The following is a 20,402-nucleotide window of genomic DNA, read 5'->3' as shown; positions in this document are numbered from 1 at the left end:
GGAACAATGGCAGTGGTGGGATTTTGAAACCCACGCCTCCACAGAGACTGGAGCCTAAATCCAGCGCCTTAGACCACTCGGCCACACTACCCACAAGTGTAAAAAAAAACGGTCACCAATTCGCTCAAACTTTGAACAAGCCAAAAGAACATTATTGGCCTTTAGCGGCTTTTTGAAATTGGTTGGAAATCATGGTAACCACCAATGATTTGCCATGTGTTCATCGTGCTGCTCTAATACTGATCTCATTCAAACCTTTCTGTGCAGAACACATGCAAAGGTGGTTAAAGTCCATGGTTGAGTGCCAATCCCTCTGCTTTGGGGTAAATCATTTTTGACCAAGAAATAAGGTCAGGCCACACACATGTCAAGAAGATGTATTCGCACCAAGCATTTTGAAATGATGACATAAAACACATTTTAGCATATCTATATGCTGTTTTATTTTGTATTTCTTGAAATCTTGTGTTAATCTCAACAAAAACCCTTTACTGTTGTGAAGGGACTAACATTGAGTGCACTGGAGAATGTGAGCAGTGACAGCACTACTTCTCTATAGCTTTGCTAGGCAAGCACACCACATTTAGAGTATCCATCCATCCATTTTCTAACACGTCTATCCCTTGTGGGGTCGCTAGGGTGCTGGTGCCTATCTCCAGCTGTCAATGGGCGTGAGGCGGGTACACCCTGGACAGGTCGCCAGTCTATCGCTGACATTTAGAGCTAAATACCCATAAACTAACTTTTCCACACTACCAAGTGATCCAGCCCTGCACATGAATAGCATCAATAGTTTCTATGGTGGATTTCTAGAATCCTTTCATGGTATGCTCTGCTCGGTTTTACCACCAAGAGGGTTGCCAAAATATTCAGGAATAATGTGCATTCCATTTGCAGTCGGAAATCCCGGTTTCCGATGAAAACATCAAATGTAACACCAGCTATAGTCAGACTTTCCTCTCCGAAAGTCAGCTAAAGTTTTTAAGGCTGATTGTCGGATTCAATATGGTAGTTTTTCGCATAAACAATGGTAAGCTGTGAAAAAGATATTTATTTACAAGATACCTTGTAAGAATGTTCAAAAATCACTGATACATGTAGCGGGTGCACTCGGAACCAAACAAATTAAAAGTGGTGTTGGCATTTGGAAAGTACAACTTCAAAGAAATGTTTATAAGAGGTACTACAAAGAAACTATTTTGGTATGTCCTTTCATTTCATGTTTCCTTCAGAAAAAAAACACAATATTCCTGATGCATTTATTTGTGTTCGATACAAATCAACTGCTAGACTCTTGCTATATCTAATAACTTTCTGTGAGGATTTAGGAGTGTAAAAGGTCAGTTAAGGCAAGAACAAGGTTTTTGGATTAAACAACTGCGACGTGTCACCATGGCCTTCTTGTACCCAAACACCTAGACAGCGGTTTAGGTGCATCAAGTTTTGGGTTATGGGCCCAGCCTACTCCCGCTGTACCACTCGGCTTTCCCTGTAGCCCAAGTGGAATCTGAAAGGTTTAGCTTGCTTCTTGCGTTTTTGGGCTAGCTGATGAAATGAGAGAAGAAGAGAGAGGCAAGATGTGTTGAGAAGTTTGTTCACTTCCTGGCAGATGTAAACGAAAAAGACTGGCCCAACATTTGCCATCTGTGTGAGAAGCTTATTCAATTGTCATTCTCTTAAGTGACAGAAAGAAACTCCCTGTTATTCCAAGAACATGGCGTGGTGGGATTTGAACCACGCCTCCACAGAGACTGGAGCCTAAATCCAGCCGCCTAGACCACTCGGCCACACTACCCACAAGTGTAAAAAAAAACGGTCACCAATTCGCTCAAACTTTGAACAAGCCAAAGAACATTATTGGCCTTTAGCGGCTTTTTGAAATTGGTTGGAATCATGGTACCACCAATGATTTGCCATGTGTTCATCGTGCTGCTCTAATACTGATCTCATTCAAAACCTTTCTGTGCAGAACACATGGCAAGGTGGTTAAAGTCCATGGTTGAGTGCCAATCCCTCTGCTTTGGGTAAATCATTTTTGACCAAGAAAATAAGGTCAGGCCACACACATGTCAAGAAGATGTATTCGCACCAGCATTTTTGAATGATGACATAAACACATTTTAGCATATCTATATGCTGTTTTATTTTGTATTTCTTGAAATCTTTTTGTTAATCTCAACAAAAACCCTTTACTGTTGTGAAGGGACTAACATTGAGTGCACTGGAGAATGTGAGCAGTGACAGCACTACTTCTCTAATGCTTTCGCTAGGCAAGCACACCACATTTAGGGCTATCCATCCATCCATTTTCTAACACGTCTATCCCTTGTGGGTCGCTAGGGGTGCTGGTGCCTATCTCCAGCTGTCAATGGGCGTGAGGCGGGGTACACCTGGACAGGTCGCCAGTCTATCGCTGACATTTAGAGCTAAATACCCTTAAAACTACTTTTCCTACACTACCAAGTGGATCCAGCCCTGCACATGAATAGATCATAGTTTCTATGGTGGATTTCTAGAATCCTTTCATGGTATGCTCTGCTCGGTTTACCACCAGAGGGTTGCCAAAATATTCAGGAATAATGTGCATTCCATTTGCAGTCGGAAAATCCCGGTTTCCGATGAAAACATCAATGTAACACCAGCTATAGTCAGATTTCCTCTCCGAAGTCAGCTAAAGTTTTTAAGGCTGATTGTCGGATTCAATATGGTAGTTTTTCGCATAAACAATGGTAAGCTGTGAAAAGATATTATTTTACAAGATACACTTGTAAGAATGCTTCAAAAATCACTGATACATGTAGCGGGTGCAACTCGGAACCAAACAAATTAAAAGTGGTGTTTGCATTTGGAAAGTACAACTTCAAAGAATGTTATAAGAGGTACTACAAAGAAAAACTATTTTGGTATGTCCTTTCATTTCATGTTTCCTTCAGAAAAAAAACAACATATTCCTGATGCATTTATTTGTGTTTGATACAAAATCAACTGTTAGACTCTTGCTATATTCTAATAAACTTTCTGTGAGGATTTAGGAGTGTAAAAGGTCAGTTAAGGCAAGAACAAAGGTTTTTGGATTAAACAACTGCGACGTGTCACCATGGCCTTCTTGTACCCAAACACCTAGACAGCGGTTTAGGTGCATCAAGTTTTGGGTTATGGGCCCAGCCTACTCCCGCTGTACCACTCGGCTTCCCTGTAGCCCAAGTGGAATCTTGAAAGGTTTAGCTTGCTTCTTGCGTTTTTGGGCTAGCTGATGAAATGAAGAAAGAAGGGAGAGAGGAAGATGTGTTGAGAAGTTTGTTCACTTCCTGGCAGATGTAAACGAAAAAAGACTGGCCAACATTATGCCATCTGTGTGAGAAGCTTATTCAATTGTCATTCTCTTAAGTGACAGAAAGAAACTCCCTGTTATTCCAAGGAACAATGGCAGTGGTGGGATTTGAACCCACGCCTCCACAGAGACTGGAGCCTAAATCCAGCGCCTTAGACCACTCGGCCACACTACCCACAAGTGTAAAAAAAACGGTCACCAATTCGCTCAAACTTTGAACAAGCCAAAAGAACATTATTGGCCTTTAGCGGCTTTTTGAAATTGGTTGGAATCATGGTACCACCAATGATTTGCATGTGTTCATCGTGCTGCTCTAATACTGATCTCATTCAAAAACCTTTCTGTGCAGAACACATGGCAAAGGTGGTTAAAGTCCATGGTTGAGTGCCAATCCCTCTGCTTTGGGGTAAATCATTTTTTGACCAAGAAAATAAGGTCAGGCCACACACATGTCAAGAAGATGTATTCCAACCGAGCATTTTTAAATGAGGACATAAAACACATTTTAGCATATCTATATGCTGTTTTATTTTGTATTTCTTGAAATCTTCATGTTAATCTCAACAAAATCCCTTACTGTTGTGAAGGGACTAACATTGAGTGCACTGAGAATGTGAGCAGTGACAGGCACTACTTCTCTATAGCTTCGCTAGGCAAGCACACCACATTTAGGGCTATCCATCCATCCATTTTCTAACACGTCCTATCCCTTGTGGGGTCGCTAGGGGTGCTGGTGCCTATCTCCAGCTGTCAATGGGCGTGAGGCGGGGTACACCCTGGACAGGTCGCCAGTCTATCGCTGACATTTAGAGCTAAATACCCTTAAACTAACTTTTCTACACTACCAAGTGGATCCAGCCCTGCACATGAATAGCATCAATAGTTTCTATGGTGGATTTCTAGAATCCTTTCATGGTATGCTCTGCTCGGTTTACCACCAAGAGGGTTGCCAAAATATTCAGGAATAATGTGCATTCCATTTGCAGTCGGAAATCCCGGTTTCCGATGAAAACATCAAATGTAACACCAGCTATAGTCAGACTTTCCTCTCCGAAAGTCAGCTAAAGTTTTTTTTAGGCTGATTGTCGGATTCAATATGGTAGTTTTTCGCATAAACAATGGTAAGCTGTGAAAAAGATATTTATTTTACAAGATACACTTGTAAGAATGCTTCAAAAATCACTGATACATGTAGCGGGTGCAACTCGGAACCAACAAATTAAAAGTGGTGTTTGCATTTGGAAAGTACAACTTCAAAGAATGTTTATAAGAGGTACTACAAAGAAAACTATTTTGGTATGTCCTTTCATTTCATGTTTCCTTCAGAAAAAAAACAACATAATTCCTGATGCATTTATTTGTGTTTGATACAAAATCAACTGTTAGACTCTTGCTATATTCTAATAAACTTTCTGTGAGGATTTAGGAGTGTAAAAGGTCAGTTTAAGGCAAGAACAAAGGTTTTTGGATTAAACAACTGCGACGTGTCACCATGGCCTTCTTGTACCCAAAACACCTAGACAGCGGTTTAGGTGCATCAAGTTTTGGGTTATGGGCCCAGCCTACTCCCGCTGTACCACTCGGCTTTCCCTGTAGCCCAAGTGGAATCTTGAAAGGTTTAGCTTGCTTCTTGCGTTTTTGGGCTAGCTGATGAAATGAGAGAAGAAGGGAGAGAGGCAAGATGTGTTGAGAAGTTTGTTCACTTCCTGGCAGATGTAAACGAAAAAGACTGGCCAACATTATGCCATCTGTGTGAGAAGCTTATTCAATTGTCATTCTCTTAAGTGACAGAAAGAAACTCCCTGTTATTCCAAGGAACAATGGCAGTGGTGGGATTTGAACCCACGCCTCCACAGAGACTGGAGCCTAAATCCAGCGCCTTAGACCACTCGGCCACACTACCCACAAGTGTAAAAAAAAAACGGTCACCAATTCGCTCAAACTTTGAACAAGCCAAAAGAACATTATTGGCCTTTAGCGGCTTTTTGAAATTGGTTGGAAATCATGGTACCACCAATGATTTGCCATGTGTTCATCGTGCTGCTCTAATACTGATCTCATTCAAAACCTTTCTGTGCAGAACACATGGCAAAGGTGGTTAAAGTCCATGGTTGAGTGCCAATCCCTCTGCTTTGGGGTAAATCATTTTTGACCAAGAAAATAAGGTCAGGCCACACACATGTCAAGAAGATGTATTCGCACCAAGCATTTTGAAATGATGACATAAAACACATTTTAGCATATCTATATGCTGTTTTATTTTGTATTTCTTGAAATCTTTGTGTTAATCTCAACAAAAACCCTTTACTGTTGTGAAGGGACTAACATTGAGTGCACTGGAGAATGTGAGCAGTGACAGCACTACTTCTCTATAGCTTTGCTAGGCAAGCACACCACATTTAGAGCTATCCATCCATCCATTTTCTAACACGTCTATCCCTTGTGGGGTCGCTAGGGGTGCTGGTGCCTATCTCCAGCTGTCAATGGGCGTGAGGCGGGGTACACCCTGGACAGGTCGCCAGTCTATCGCTGACATTTAGAGCTAAATACCCATAAACTAACTTTTCCACACTACCAAGTGGATCCAGCCCTGCACATGAATAGCATCAATAGTTTCTATGGTGGATTTCTAGAATCCTTTCATGGTATGCTCTGCTCGGTTTACCACCAAGAGGGTTGCCAAAATATTCAGGAATAATGTGCATTCCATTTGCAGTCGGAAATCCCGGTTTCCGATGAAAACATCAAATGTAACACCAGCTATAGTCAGACTTTCCTCTCCGAAAGTCAGCTAAAGTTTTTTTTAGGCTGATTGTCGGATTCAATATGGTAGTTTTTCGCATAAACAATGGTAAGCTGTGAAAAAGATATTTATTTTACAAGATACACTTGTAAGAATGCTTCAAAAATCACTGATACATGTAGCGGGTGCAACTCGGAACCAAACAAATTAAAAGTGGTGTTTGCATTTGGAAAGTACAACTTCAAAGAATGTTTATAAGAGGTACTACAAAGAAAACTATTTTGGTATGTCCTTTCATTTCATGTTTCCTTCAGAAAAAAAACAACATAATTCCTGATGCATTTATTTGTGTTTGATACAAAATCAACTGCTAGACTCTTGCTATATTCTAATAAACTTTCTGTGAGGATTTAGGAGTGTAAAAGGTCAGTTAAGGCAAGAACAAAGGTTTTTGGATTAAACAACTGCGACGTGTCACCATGGCCTTCTTGTACCCAAAACACCTAGACAGCGGTTTAGGTGCATCAAGTTTTGGGTTATGGGCCCAGCCTACTCCCGCTGTACCACTCGGCTTTCCCTGTAGCCCAAGTGGAATCTTGAAAGGTTTAGCTTGCTTCTTGCGTTTTTGGGCTAGCTGATGAAATGAGAGAAGAAGGGAGAGAGGCAAGATGTGTTGAGAAGTTTGTTCACTTCCTGGCAGATGTAAACGAAAAAGACTGGCCAACATTATGCCATCTGTGTGAGAAGCTTATTCAATTGTCATTCTCTTAAGTGACAGAAAGAAACTCCCTGTTATTCCAAGGAACAATGGCAGTGGTGGGATTTGAACCCACGCCTCCACAGAGACTGGAGCCTAAATCCAGCGCCTTAGACCACTCGGCCACACTACCCACAAGTGTAAAAAAAAAACGGTCACCAATTCGCTCAAACTTTGAACAAGCCAAAAGAACATTATTGGCCTTTAGCGGCTTTTTGAAATTGGTTGGAAATCATGGTACCACCAATGATTTGCCATGTGTTCATCGTGCTGCTCTAATACTGATCTCATTCAAAACCTTTCTGTGCAGAACACATGGCAAAGGTGGTTAAAGTCCATGGTTGAGTGCCAATCCCTCTGCTTTGGGGTAAATCATTTTTGACCAAGAAAATAAGGTCAGGCCACACACATGTCAAGAAGATGTATTCCAACCGAGCATTTTTAAATGAGGACATAAAACACATTTTAGCATATCTATATGCTGTTTTATTTTGTATTTCTTGAAATCTTCATGTTAATCTCAACAAAATCCCTTTACTGTTGTGAAGGGACTAACATTGAGTGCACTGGAGAATGTGAGCAGTGACAGCACTACTTCTCTAATGCTTCGCTAGGCAAGCACACCACATTTAGGGCTATCCATCCATCCATTTTCTAACACGTCTATCCCTTGTGGGGTCGCTAGGGGTGCTGGTGCCTATCTCCAGCTGTCAATGGGCGTGAGGCGGGGTACACCCTGGACAGGTCGCCAGTCTATCGCTGACATTTAGAGCTAAATACCCTTAAACTAACTTTTCTACACTACCAAGTGGATCCAGCCCTGCACATGAATAGCATCAATAGTTTCTATGGTGGATTTCTAGAATCCTTTCATGGTATGCTCTGCTCGGTTTACCACCAAGAGGGTTGCCAAAATATTCAGGAATAATGTGCATTCCATTTGCAGTCGGAAATCCCGGTTTCCGATGAAAACATCAAATGTAACACCAGCTATAGTCAGACTTTCCTCTCCGAAAGTCAGCTAAAGTTTTAAGGCTGATTGTCGGATTCAATATGGTAGTTTTTCGCATAAACAATGGTAAGCTGTGAAAAAGATATTTATTTTACAAGATACACTTGTAAGAATGCTTCAAAAATCACTGATACATGTAGCGGGTGCAACTCGGAACCAAACAAATTAAAAGTGGTGTTTGCATTTGGAAAGTACAACTTCAAAGAATGTTTATAAGAGGTACTACAAAGAAAACTATTTTGGTATGTCCTTTCATTTCATGTTTCCTTCAGAAAAAAAACAACATAATTCCTGATGCATTTATTTGTGTTTGATACAAAATCAACTGTTAGACTCTTGCTATATTCTAATAAACTTTCTGTGAGGATTTAGGAGTGTAAAAGGTCAGTTAAGGCAAGAACAAAGGTTTTTGGATTAAACAACTGCGACGTGTCACCATGGCCTTCTTGTACCCAAAACACCTAGACAGCGGTTTAGGTGCATCAAGTTTTGGGTTATGGGCCCAGCCTACTCCCGCTGTACCACTCGGCTTTCCCTGTAGCCCAAGTGGAATCTTGAAAGGTTTAGCTTGCTTCTTGCGTTTTTGGGCTAGCTGATGAAATGAGAGAAGAAGGGAGAGAGGCAAGATGTGTTGAGAAGTTTGTTCACTTCCTGGCAGATGTAAACGAAAAAGACTGGCCAACATTATGCCATCTGTGTGAGAAGCTTATTCAATTGTCATTCTCTTAAGTGACAGAAAGAAACTCCCTGTTATTCCAAGGAACAATGGCAGTGGTGGGATTTGAACCCACGCCTCCACAGAGACTGGAGCCTAAATCCAGCGCCTTAGACCACTCGGCCACACTACCCACAAGTGTAAAAAAAAAACGGTCACCAATTCGCTCAAACTTTGAACAAGCCAAAAGAACATTATTGGCCTTTAGCGGCTTTTTGAAATTGGTTGGAAATCATGGTACCACCAATGATTTGCCATGTGTTCATCGTGCTGCTCTAATACTGATCTCATTCAAAACCTTTCTGTGCAGAACACATGGCAAAGGCGGTTAAAGTCCATGGTTGAGTGCCAATCCCTCTGCTTTGGGGTAAATCATTTTTGACCAAGAAAATAAGGTCAGGCCACACACATGTCAAGAAGATGTATTCCAACCGAGCATTTTTAAATGAGGACATAAAACACATTTTAGCATATCTATATGCTGTTTTATTTTGTATTTCTTGAAATCTTCATGTTAATCTCAACAAAATCCCTTTACTGTTGTGAAGGGACTAACATTGAGTGCACTGGAGAATGTGAGCAGTGACAGCACTACTTCTCTAATGCTTCGCTAGGCAAGCACACCACATTTAGGGCTATCCATCCATCCATTTTCTAACACGTCTATCCCTTGTGGGGTCGCTAGGGGTGCTGGTGCCTATCTCCAGCTGTCAATGGGCGTGAGGCGGGGTACACCCTGGACAGGTCGCCAGTCTATCGCTGACATTTAGAGCTAAATACCCTTAAACTAACTTTTCTATACTACCAAGTGGATCCAGCCCTGCACATGAATAGCATCAATAGTTTCTATGGTGGATTTCTAGAATCCTTTCATGGTATGCTCTGCTCGGTTTACCACCAAGAGGGTTGCCAAAATATTCAGGAATAATGTGCATTCCATTTGCAGTCGGAAATCCCGGTTTCCGATGAAAACATCAAATGTAACACCAGCTATAGTCAGACTTTCCTCTCCGAAAGTCAGCTAAAGTTTTTAAGGCTGATTGTCGGATTCAATATGGTAGTTTTTCGCATAAACAATGGTAAGCTGTGAAAAAGATATTTATTTTACAAGATACACTTGTAAGAATGCTTCAAAAATCACTGATACATGTAGCGGGTGCAACTCGGAACCAAACAAATTAAAAGTGGTGTTTGCATTTGGAAAGTACAACTTCAAAGAATGTTTATAAGAGGTACTACAAAGAAAACTATTTTGGTATGTCCTTTCATTTCATGTTTCCTTCAGAAAAAAAACAACATAATTCCTGATGCATTTATTTGTGTTTGATACAAAATCAACTGTTAGACTCTTGCTATATTCTAATAAACTTTCTGTGAGGATTTAGGAGTGTAAAAGGTCAGTTAAGGCAAGAACAAAGGTTTTTGGATTAAACAACTGCGACGTGTCACCATGGCCTTCTTGTACCCAAAACACCTAGACAGCGGTTTAGGTGCATCAAGTTTTGGGTTATGGGCCCAGCCTACTCCCGCTGTACCACTCGGCTTTCCCTGTAGCCCAAGTGGAATCTTGAAAGGTTTAGCTTGCTTCTTGCGTTTTTGGGCTAGCTGATGAAATGAGAGAAGAAGGGAGAGAGGCAAGATGTGTTGAGAAGTTTGTTCACTTCCTGGCAGATGTAAACGAAAAAGACTGGCCAACATTATGCCATCTGTGTGAGAAGCTTATTCAATTGTCATTCTCTTAAGTGACAGAAAGAAACTCCCTGTTATTCCAAGGAACAATGGCAGTGGTGGGATTTGAACCCACGCCTCCACAGAGACTGGAGCCTAAATCCAGCGCCTTAGACCACTCGGCCACACTACCCACAAGTGTAAAAAAAAAACGGTCACCAATTCGCTCAAACTTTGAACAAGCCAAAAGAACATTATTGGCCTTTAGCGGCTTTTTGAAATTGGTTGGAAATCATGGTACCACCAATGATTTGCCAAGTGTTCATCGTGCTGCTCTAATACTGATCTCATTCAAAACCTTTCTGTGCAGAACACATGGCAAAGGTGGTTAAAGTCCATGGTTGAGTGCCAATCCCTCTGCTTTGGGGTAAATCATTTTTGACCAAGAAAATAAGGTCAGGCCACACACATGTCAAGAAGATGTATTCGCACCAAGCATTTTGAAATGATGACATAAAACACATTTTAGCATATCTATATGCTGTTTTATTTTGTATTTCTTGAAATCTTTGTGTTAATCTCAACAAAAACCCTTTACTGTTGTGAAGGGACTAACATTGAGTGCACTGGAGAATGTGAGCAGTGACAGCACTACTTCTCTATAGCTTTGCTAGGCAAGCACACCACATTTAGAGCTATCCATCCATCCATTTTCTAACACGTCTATCCCTTGTGGGGTCGCTAGGGGTGCTGGTGCCTATCTCCAGCTGTCAATGGGCGTGAGGCGGGGTACACCCTGGACAGGTCGCCAGTCTATCGCTGACATTTAGAGCTAAATACCCATAAACTAACTTTTCCACACTACCAAGTGGATCCAGCCCTGCACATGAATAGCATCAATAGTTTCTATGGTGGATTTCTAGAATCCTTTCATGGTATGCTCTGCTCGGTTTACCACCAAGAGGGTTGCCAAAATATTCAGGAATAATGTGCATTCCATTTGCAGTCGGAAATCCCGGTTTCCGATGAAAACATCAAATGTAACACCAGCTATAGTCAGACTTTCCTCTCCGAAAGTCAGCTAAAGTTTTTAAGGCTGATTGTCGGATTCAATATGGTAGTTTTTCGCATAAACAATGGTAAGCTGTGAAAAAGATATTTATTTTACAAGATACACTTGTAAGAATGCTTCAAAAATCACTGATACATGTAGCGGGTGCAACTCGGAACCAAACAAATTAAAAGTGGTGTTTGCATTTGGAAAGTACAACTTCAAAGAATGTTTATAAGAGGTACTACAAAGAAAACTATTTTGGTATGTCCTTTCATTTCATGTTTCCTTCAGAAAAAAAACAACATAATTCCTGATGCATTTATTTGTGTTTGATACAAAATCAACTGCTAGACTCTTGCTATATTCTAATAAACTTTCTGTGAGGATTTAGGAGTGTAAAAGGTCAGTTAAGGCAAGAACAAAGGTTTTTGGATTAAACAACTGCGACGTGTCACCATGGCCTTCTTGTACCCAAAACACCTAGACAGCGGTTTAGGTGCATCAAGTTTTGGGTTATGGGCCCAGCCTACTCCCGCTGTACCACTCGGCTTTCCCTGTAGCCCAAGTGGAATCTTGAAAGGTTTAGCTTGCTTCTTGCGTTTTTGGGCTAGCTGATGAAATGAGAGAAGAAGGGAGAGAGGCAAGATGTGTTGAGAAGTTTGTTCACTTCCTGGCAGATGTAAACGAAAAAGACTGGCCAACATTATGCCATCTGTGTGAGAAGCTTATTCAATTGTCATTCTCTTAAGTGACAGAAAGAAACTCCCTGTTATTCCAAGGAACAATGGCAGTGGTGGGATTTGAACCCACGCCTCCACAGAGACTGGAGCCTAAATCCAGCGCCTTAGACCACTCGGCCACACTACCCACAAGTGTAAAAAAAAAACGGTCACCAATTCGCTCAAACTTTGAACAAGCCAAAAGAACATTATTGGCCTTTAGCGGCTTTTTGAAATTGGTTGGAAATCATGGTACCACCAATGATTTGCCATGTGTTCATCGTGCTGCTCTAATACTGATCTCATTCAAAACCTTTCTGTGCAGAACACATGGCAAAGGTGGTTAAAGTCCATGGTTGAGTGCCAATCCCTCTGCTTTGGGGTAAATCATTTTTGACCAAGAAAATAAGGTCAGGCCACACACATGTCAAGAAGATGTATTCGCACCAAGCATTTTGAAATGATGACATAAAACACATTTTAGCATATCTATATGCTGTTTTATTTTGTATTTCTTGAAATCTTTGTGTTAATCTCAACAAAAACCCTTTACTGTTGTGAAGGGACTAACATTGAGTGCACTGGAGAATGTGAGCAGTGACAGCACTACTTCTCTATAGCTTTGCTAGGCAAGCACACCACATTTAGAGCTATCCATCCATCCATTTTCTAACACGTCTATCCCTTGTGGGGTCGCTAGGGGTGCTGGTGCCTATCTCCAGCTGTCAATGGGCGTGAGGCGGGGTACACCCTGGACAGGTCGCCAGTCTATCGCTGACATTTAGAGCTAAATACCCATAAACTAACTTTTCCACACTACCAAGTGGATCCAGCCCTGCACATGAATAGCATCAATAGTTTCTATGGTGGATTTCTAGAATCCTTTCATGGTATGCTCTGCTCGGTTTACCACCAAGAGGGTTGCCAAAATATTCAGGAATAATGTGCATTCCATTTGCAGTCGGAAATCCCGGTTTCCGATGAAAACATCAAATGTAACACCAGCTATAGTCAGACTTTCCTCTCCGAAAGTCAGCTAAAGTTTTTAAGGCTGATTGTCGGATTCAATATGGTAGTTTTTCGCATAAACAATGGTAAGCTGTGAAAAAGATATTTATTTTACAAGATACACTTGTAAGAATGCTTCAAAAATCACTGATACATGTAGCGGGTGCAACTCGGAACCAAACAAATTAAAAGTGGTGTTTGCATTTGGAAAGTACAACTTCAAAGAATGTTTATAAGAGGTACTACAAAGAAAACTATTTTGGTATGTCCTTTCATTTCATGTTTCCTTCAGAAAAAAAACAACATAATTCCTGATGCATTTATTTGTGTTTGATACAAAATCAACTGCTAGACTCTTGCTATATTCTAATAAACTTTCTGTGAGGATTTAGGAGTGTAAAAGGTCAGTTAAGGCAAGAACAAAGGTTTTTGGATTAAACAACTGCGACGTGTCACCATGGCCTTCTTGTACCCAAAACACCTAGACAGCGGTTTAGGTGCATCAAGTTTTGGGTTATGGGCCCAGCCTACTCCCGCTGTACCACTCGGCTTTCCCTGTAGCCCAAGTGGAATCTTGAAAGGTTTAGCTTGCTTCTTGCGTTTTTGGGCTAGCTGATGAAATGAGAGAAGAAGGGAGAGAGGCAAGATGTGTTGAGAAGTTTGTTCACTTCCTGGCAGATGTAAACGAAAAAGACTGGCCAACATTATGCCATCTGTGTGAGAAGCTTATTCAATTGTCATTCTCTTAAGTGACAGAAAGAAACTCCCTGTTATTCCAAGGAACAATGGCAGTGGTGGGATTTGAACCCACGCCTCCACAGAGACTGGAGCCTAAATCCAGCGCCTTAGACCACTCGGCCACACTACCCACAAGTGTAAAAAAAAACGGTCACCAATTCGCTCAAACTTTGAACAAGCCAAAAGAACATTATTGGCCTTTAGCGGCTTTTTGAAATTGGTTGGAAATCATGGTACCACCAATGATTTGCCATGTGTTCATCGTGCTGCTCTAATACTGATCTCATTCAAAACCTTTCTGTGCAGAACACATGGCAAAGGTGGTTAAAGTCCATGGTTGAGTGCCAATCCCTCTGCTTTGGGGTAAATCATTTTTGACCAAGAAAATAAGGTCAGGCCACACACATGTCAAGAAGATGTATTCGCACCAAGCATTTTGAAATGATGACATAAAACACATTTTAGCATATCTATATGCTGTTTTATTTTGTATTTCTTGAAATCTTTGTGTTAATCTCAACAAAAACCCTTTACTGTTGTGAAGGGACTAACATTGAGTGTACTGGAGAATGTGAGCAGTGACAGCACTACTTCTCTATAGCTTTGCTAGGCAAGCACACCACATTTAGAGCTATCCATCCATCCATTTTCTAACACGTCTATCCCTTGTGGGGTCGCTAGGGGTGCTGGTGCCTATCTCCAGCTGTCAATGGGCGTGAGGCGGGGTACACCCTGGACAGGTCGCCAGTCTATCGCTGACATTTAGAGCTAAATACCCATAAACTAACTTTTCCACACTACCAAGTGGATCCAGCCCTGCACATGAATAGCATCAATAGTTTCTATGGTGGATTTCTAGAATCCTTTCATGGTATGCTCTGCTCGGTTTACCACCAAGAGGGTTGCCAAAATATTCAGGAATAATGTGCATTCCATTTGCAGTCGGAAATCCCGGTTTCCAATGAAAACATCAAATGTAACACCAGCTATAGTCAGACTTTCCTCTCCGAAAGTCAGCTAAAGTTTTTAAGGCTGATTGTCGGATTCAATATGGTAGTTTTTCGCATAAACAATGGTAAGCTGTGAAAAAGATATTTATTTTACAAGATACACTTGTAAGAATGCTTCAAAAATCACTGATACATGTAGCGGGTGCAACTCGGAACCAAACAAATTAAAAGTGGTGTTTGCATTTGGAAAGTACAACTTCAAAGAATGTTTATAAGAGGTACTACAAAGAAAACTATTTTGGTATGTCCTTTCATTTCATGTTTCCTTCAGAAAAAAAACAACATAATTCCTGATGCATTTATTTGTGTTTGATACAAAATCAACTGCTAGACTCTTGCTATATTCTAATAAACTTTCTGTGAGGATTTAGGAGTGTAAAAGGTCAGTTAAGGCAAGAACAAAGGTTTTTGGATTAAACAACTGCGACGTGTCACCATGGCCTTCTTGTACCCAAAACACCTAGACAGCGGTTTAGGTGCATCAAGTTTTGGGTTATGGGCCCAGCCTACTCCCGCTGTACCACTCGGCTTTCCCTGTAGCCCAAGTGGAATCTTGAAAGGTTTAGCTTGCTTCTTGCGTTTTTGGGCTAGCTGATGAAATGAGAGAAGAAGGGAGAGAGGCAAGATGTGTTGAGAAGTTTGTTCACTTCCTGGCAGATGTAAACGAAAAAGACTGGCCAACATTATGCCATCTGTGTGAGAAGCTTATTCAACCGTCATTGTCTTAAGTGACAGAAAGAAACTCCCTATTATTCCAAGGAACAATGGCAGTGGTGGGATTTGAACCCACGCCTCCACAGAGACTGGAGCCTAAATCGCCTGCCGTCGGAGAATCGGCCGGGAAAGGGTTGAACATTAGGGCCAATGGTGTTTAAGTAATGTTCAGTTTGGGCAAAACTGTTGAAGTAACTGACCAATAATGTCTGAGGAATATTGAAAATATGAAAATCCACAACCGATCGCGTTTCGAGGTTGAGGGTGGGCGGGCGGGCTTAACCTTTTAACCAATCGCGTTTAAGCTGGAGCTGCTTCCGGTACATAGAGTGGAAAGTTCCCAGAGCGCTATACATTCAGTCGGCGTTGAGAAGAGAAGTTGGTCTTTTTAGCGATATGGTAAGTATCTGCACTTTTATTACAATGCTCTGTGATATTACCATGATTATAATATAACGTTTTAACTGCTATACCTGTAATACCACCGTAACAAAGCCGGTGCTAAGCTAAGCTACAGAGTGAGTTACCACTGATATCGTGGTGATAGCGTTTTCATTAATCCATCGAGTATTAAAAAAAAGTATAATATATATATATATATATATATATATATATATATATATATATATATATATATATATATATATATATATATATATAATCATTTTTATCTAACAAAAAAATATAGTTTTTAAACGTTTGCTGGCTAAGACAGCAGCCGAGAAGTTAAATGTCTGCTGTTTTGGGACAACTACAAGTTGATTATCATAAAACATAACTTTCACTGTTTACAGAGACAAGGAAATGCTAAACCAGCTCAGATGCGATCTGATTAGGTAGTTGAAGTGTACATATTTTGAATTATTTTCTATATATTATATTAAATACACCCAATTTATTGAGTATACTCCTATAATGCTGTTATACTTTAATTCTTTTAGTTTAAATAACAGTTTCAAAAGTGCTTGACTTGCTTCCTTTTATTTTTAAAATTCACTTAAGGCATCAAGATCACACAAGCCCATGCCAGACACTGTGTGGATGGCACGACTGAGGAGTTTTGCTGCCACAAGGTCATGGCCTGCAGGGCAGGGAAACAGACCTGCACCGAGACAAAAGAAGTGGCACGAGCTGTATCAAAGGGTATGTTTCTATATTGTTTTTAACTGCCGTTTTAGCAGTTAATATGTCACCAATTTTAACTGCGTAAACTGGCTTTTGACACATTAATAAAGATGGGATAAGTATGAAATTAAATTACCATGTCACCACATAGATTAACTGATTTAGTTAAATCTACAATTGTTTTCAGATTGAGAAATGTCCAATGATGCAGCCTGGACAGAAATCCCTGTTTGGTGGTGTCAGGAAATGCTTATGTGGATTCCACATCCAGAAGGTTGGGTAGCCATAATAGTTATGAAGTATAGTTCAAATATCATCTCCAAAAGTGACCACTAATGTATCTCCTGTTGCCTTGAATTGTCTTGAAACAGCAACCATCTTCTACAAGACCAGAGGCATCAACCGCAAGTGTTTCCCAGGCTGCTGTGACCTCACCCACGTCCCCTGCTGCAAGTTTTCGCCAGGCTGCTGTGACCTCACCCACGTCCCCTGCTGCACATGGAGCTATAGGCCACAAGCAGCGACAACCAATGAACCTGTCAATGGTACTAGTTTAGTTGTTAATACTCATAAATATATGATGATTTTTTTTGGTGAATGGCTCGTCATTATACATTTCTTTGATTATGGTTTTTCAGTTTACCAAGCCAAGATTCAGTGGGTCACATCTTGCAGCTGCAAAGCCAAATCTGGCCATGGCCAGAAAAGTGACTCAGGTAAATTGCAATTAAAATTCTACTGTAGAAAAGTGGGTTGTTTATGAATGTTACTTAAGACTTTATTTTACAGAAACAAGTCACACAAGACACTGACATGCCTGGTTCTGCAGTCAGCACGACCATCTCAGTGAGTGATCACCTTTTTCATCTAGAGCTTCTGGTGCTCTACACTTCATTATGTGTGCCACAATAAAATGTTATTTTACAAATTAAGTATCTGATAATGAAACTTTGCACAGGCTGTAGACATCCAAACCGAGGAACCAGCCCTCATACCTGAGATACCGGTGGTTGCTCCTGTATCTGTAAGTTTTCTTGCACTGATATATTTTTTTACTGATAGCAAAGCGTGATTATACATTGCTTCTTTTCTTACTTTTTTTGCTGTGGGGCAGCTGTGTGCTGTCACTCCACAGCTGCCCCGTTTGTGGTCAGAGGGCTTCCCACCTGAGGACCATCGGTGGATTGCAAAAGCACTGTTTAGGATGGGGGCAAAGGACAAACCACAGCTGCAGGACAACCTGAAGCTGTGGTACTACCCACCGGAGCTGACCGCTTCTTTGCCCATTCACTGCTTGTATGGATGCCGTACAAGTTGTGGAAGGTCAAGGTGGTCTGCCCCAACCCTGCGTGTGGTGGGCATCAGCTCACTGGGGCAGGGCTTCACAAAAGGGCACGGCGGGTCCTGGACATTGACCGCATTTACATCATGGTCACAGAGACGCTGATCTGTACGAGATGTAAAGGCTCACACGTGTCCTGGAGCCGAGCTGTCCTCCAACAGCTAGACTTGGCTCACAGGTCAGGATTCCGGGTCATCATGACTCAGAAGTGAGTATTTTGTCCTGTTTTCTTTTTCCATATCCAAATGAATGCTGTACAATCTTGCTGATTTCTTTATCTGTAACCAAGGTATGCCTGTGACGTCCGAGTGATTCGGCTTCTGCGGGAGAGGGGCCTGGGCAACAGCCCCACACGGGTGTTAAAGCAGCTGAGGGAGAACCACTCAGAGGAGTGGCTGCAACGTGTGTCGACGTACACCACTGCGTGTATGGGCTTCCTCCAGCACCAGGGTCTGCTGCCTGTGACGTTCCCTGAGCCTCCGGAGCCTGAAGTTGTCCCCAGCTGTAAGTGGCTCCTCTCTGTCTATGTTAAAGGGGAATAATGAAAAAAAAAACGACACAGACACGGTGTTACTTCTGTCGTTTCAAATGCCGTAATGTTTTTTTTTAAAAAAAATAAAAAATTACATGGATAAATAAAGAAATAATAATACAACAAGGAAAAATACAGCACGTAAGCTACTCAAAATGTCCTTGTGCCTCACAGTAAGACTGGTACATATTTTCATATTTACACAAAATTATATGACAACAATACCATATACAGGCCACGTGTATATGCTACATTGAAAAAATACATCAGTCATGTCAATTGGGACTGTTTTCTGACAAAAATTACAGTCATTAACCTTTCTGTTTTAATCAAAAGAATATAAGGTCCTCATAAATCACAACATGCATCCTCCCTGAATGCCCCACACTGCACCCAAACATTTATGCCCCACAACAGTGGCAGCAACTATGACCTGGGACACAGCTAACCAGGAAGCTAAGCTATGTATAACTTTTTAAGCAAAGCCATATTTACTCAAGCTGTTCCAGTCATTACAAACATTCCCTGCTCACCTTCCAAACTTAGTAAACACACATATAGTTAGTAAAACTTGTAACAGTCAAAACTCTTACCTGAAAAGGGGAATAATGAAAAAACCGACACGGACACGGTGTTACTTCTGTCGTTTCCAATGCCGTAATGAACGAGCAGAAGTAACGCGCTTCCCCTTTTTTCAGTTCAGACTTAACCAATCGAGACAAGATCTACAAATAAACGCTTAAAACATAAATTCTGAAAAGGCAACACTCTTCAAATGCTAAACACAACCATAGCTACAAAAGTAACATTACATAAAATGCATTTTAAAGTGGTTTTAACCTATGCATTTTTTAACTGCAGCATTCTGTGGCTTTTGAGTTGCCAGACCGGAATAATCGATCACAGAATCACAGATCTCCCGATCAACAGTGCATCTGATTCCCATTAACCTTACTCCATTAGAGACATTAAGTACGGTGTTCTTTCAAATATACATCTTCCATGTGCTAAAAGCATCAAAGAGTATGACATTTCCAAATGATAATACTATAATATACTTTTGCTAACATTTTTTCTCACTTTCTGAATCTTTTTTTATAACCATTACATCTACAGCCAGGACATTTTGACAAGGCTAGATGACATCAAGGCCCACATCACCTTAACGTATGGTACCATTCTTAAGATGGATTCCACAAAAAAGGTTGAACAATCTTGTTTTCTGTAAAATAAGGTTCTATTAACTACATTTGGCATTTCAGTTATTTAGCATTTTGCTATTTCTCAACCATATTGTGTGTGGCTCTGTTCATGTCTTGTGCTTCAGATCACAAAGAAGCTTGCTGGGACTGCAAAGGGAACGGCTCTCTGGCTGAGCTCCGTGGGAAACGAGCACGGCCAGATTCTAGTCAGCGTCCTGACCGCTCAGGAGGGAGCTGGTTTAGACAGGATGGCGAGTGGCCTGGTGAAGCGGTACCAGCAGGCTGGTGTGGATCCCCCTGTTGCTCTTTACGTGGACTGCGGTTGCTGTGCCGAGGCAGCAGAAACAACCAAGCTGCAGGCCAGATTCAGCGGGTTTCCACAGCTTGTGGTAAGACTGGATATTTGGCACTTTATGCGGCGGCTTGCCCTGGGATGCACCACCGATGCCCATCAGCTGTACCCATTTTACATGTCACGCATGTCAACGTGCATTTTTGAATGGGATGCGGCTGATTTAGCACTGCTGCGTGAAGCCAAGGCTCAGCAACTGCGGTCCCAGGGACTCCCTTCCACAGATGTCGACAAGCATCTGACCAAGGACGAGTTGGCTCTCCACTGCCGACGGAGGACACGAGGAGTGGACACCACGGTCCGGCTGCTGGAGGAGCTGATTGCTGCACTGATGGGGCCCCAAGGCAACGACTCCCTTGGCGTTCCTCTGTTTGATCAGG

General features: G+C 41.5%; 1 protein-coding gene and 8 non-coding genes across 9 annotated transcripts; 1 reads left to right on the top strand and 8 right to left on the bottom strand.

Moving 5' to 3' along the window:
* Positions 1–7: 7 nt before the first annotated feature.
* Positions 8–91, bottom strand: trnal-uag. The gene has a single exon. It is a non-coding gene; the product is annotated as a tRNA-Leu (tRNA).
* A 3,333-nt stretch (positions 92–3,424) lies between these two features.
* trnal-uag lies at positions 3,425–3,506 on the bottom strand. Its single transcript has one exon. It is a non-coding gene; the product is annotated as a tRNA-Leu (tRNA).
* A 1,646-nt stretch (positions 3,507–5,152) lies between these two features.
* Positions 5,153–5,234, bottom strand: trnal-uag. The gene has a single exon. It is a non-coding gene; the product is annotated as a tRNA-Leu (tRNA).
* A 1,648-nt stretch (positions 5,235–6,882) lies between these two features.
* On the bottom strand, positions 6,883–6,964 carry trnal-uag. Its single transcript has one exon. It is a non-coding gene; the product is annotated as a tRNA-Leu (tRNA).
* Positions 6,965–8,609: 1,645 nt separating this feature from the next.
* Positions 8,610–8,691, bottom strand: trnal-uag. Its single transcript has one exon. It is a non-coding gene; the product is annotated as a tRNA-Leu (tRNA).
* Positions 8,692–10,337: 1,646 nt separating this feature from the next.
* trnal-uag lies at positions 10,338–10,419 on the bottom strand. The gene has a single exon. It is a non-coding gene; the product is annotated as a tRNA-Leu (tRNA).
* A 1,646-nt stretch (positions 10,420–12,065) lies between these two features.
* trnal-uag lies at positions 12,066–12,147 on the bottom strand. Its single transcript has one exon. It is a non-coding gene; the product is annotated as a tRNA-Leu (tRNA).
* A 1,646-nt stretch (positions 12,148–13,793) lies between these two features.
* Positions 13,794–13,875, bottom strand: trnal-uag. The gene has a single exon. It is a non-coding gene; the product is annotated as a tRNA-Leu (tRNA).
* A 2,680-nt stretch (positions 13,876–16,555) lies between these two features.
* LOC118557550 lies at positions 16,556–18,009 on the top strand. The gene is made up of 8 exons (XM_036127713.1): positions 16,556–16,612; positions 16,782–16,868; positions 16,966–17,139; positions 17,233–17,310; positions 17,384–17,440; positions 17,553–17,618; positions 17,730–17,901; positions 17,960–18,009. The coding sequence occupies exons 2-8, from the start codon at positions 16,797–16,799 to the stop codon at positions 18,007–18,009; spliced, it is 669 nt and encodes a 222-aa protein (XP_035983606.1). The 5' UTR covers positions 16,556–16,612; positions 16,782–16,796.
* The last annotated feature ends 2,393 nt before the right edge of the window (positions 18,010–20,402 follow it).

The sequence above is a fragment of the Fundulus heteroclitus genome, chromosome 23 (assembly GCF_011125445.2).
Source record: "Fundulus heteroclitus isolate FHET01 chromosome 23, MU-UCD_Fhet_4.1, whole genome shotgun sequence".
NCBI classification, from domain to species: domain Eukaryota; kingdom Metazoa; phylum Chordata; class Actinopteri; order Cyprinodontiformes; family Fundulidae; genus Fundulus; species Fundulus heteroclitus.
Note: the sequence above shows the minus strand (reverse complement) of the source record. Positions and strands in the feature narration are given on the sequence as shown.

Coding starts and splice junctions, on each gene's coding strand:
- LOC118557550 (XM_036127713.1), top strand. CDS start 16,797: ATGATGCAGCCTGGACAGAAATCCCTGTTTGGTGGTGTCAGGAAATGC. Junction 17,441..17,552: donor CAGTCAGCACGACCATCTCA/GTGAGTGATCAC, acceptor AACTTTGCACAG/GCTGTAGACATCCAAACCGA. Junction 17,619..17,729: donor CGGTGGTTGCTCCTGTATCT/GTAAGTTTTCTT, acceptor GTCACTCCACAG/CTGCCCCGTTTGTGGTCAGA.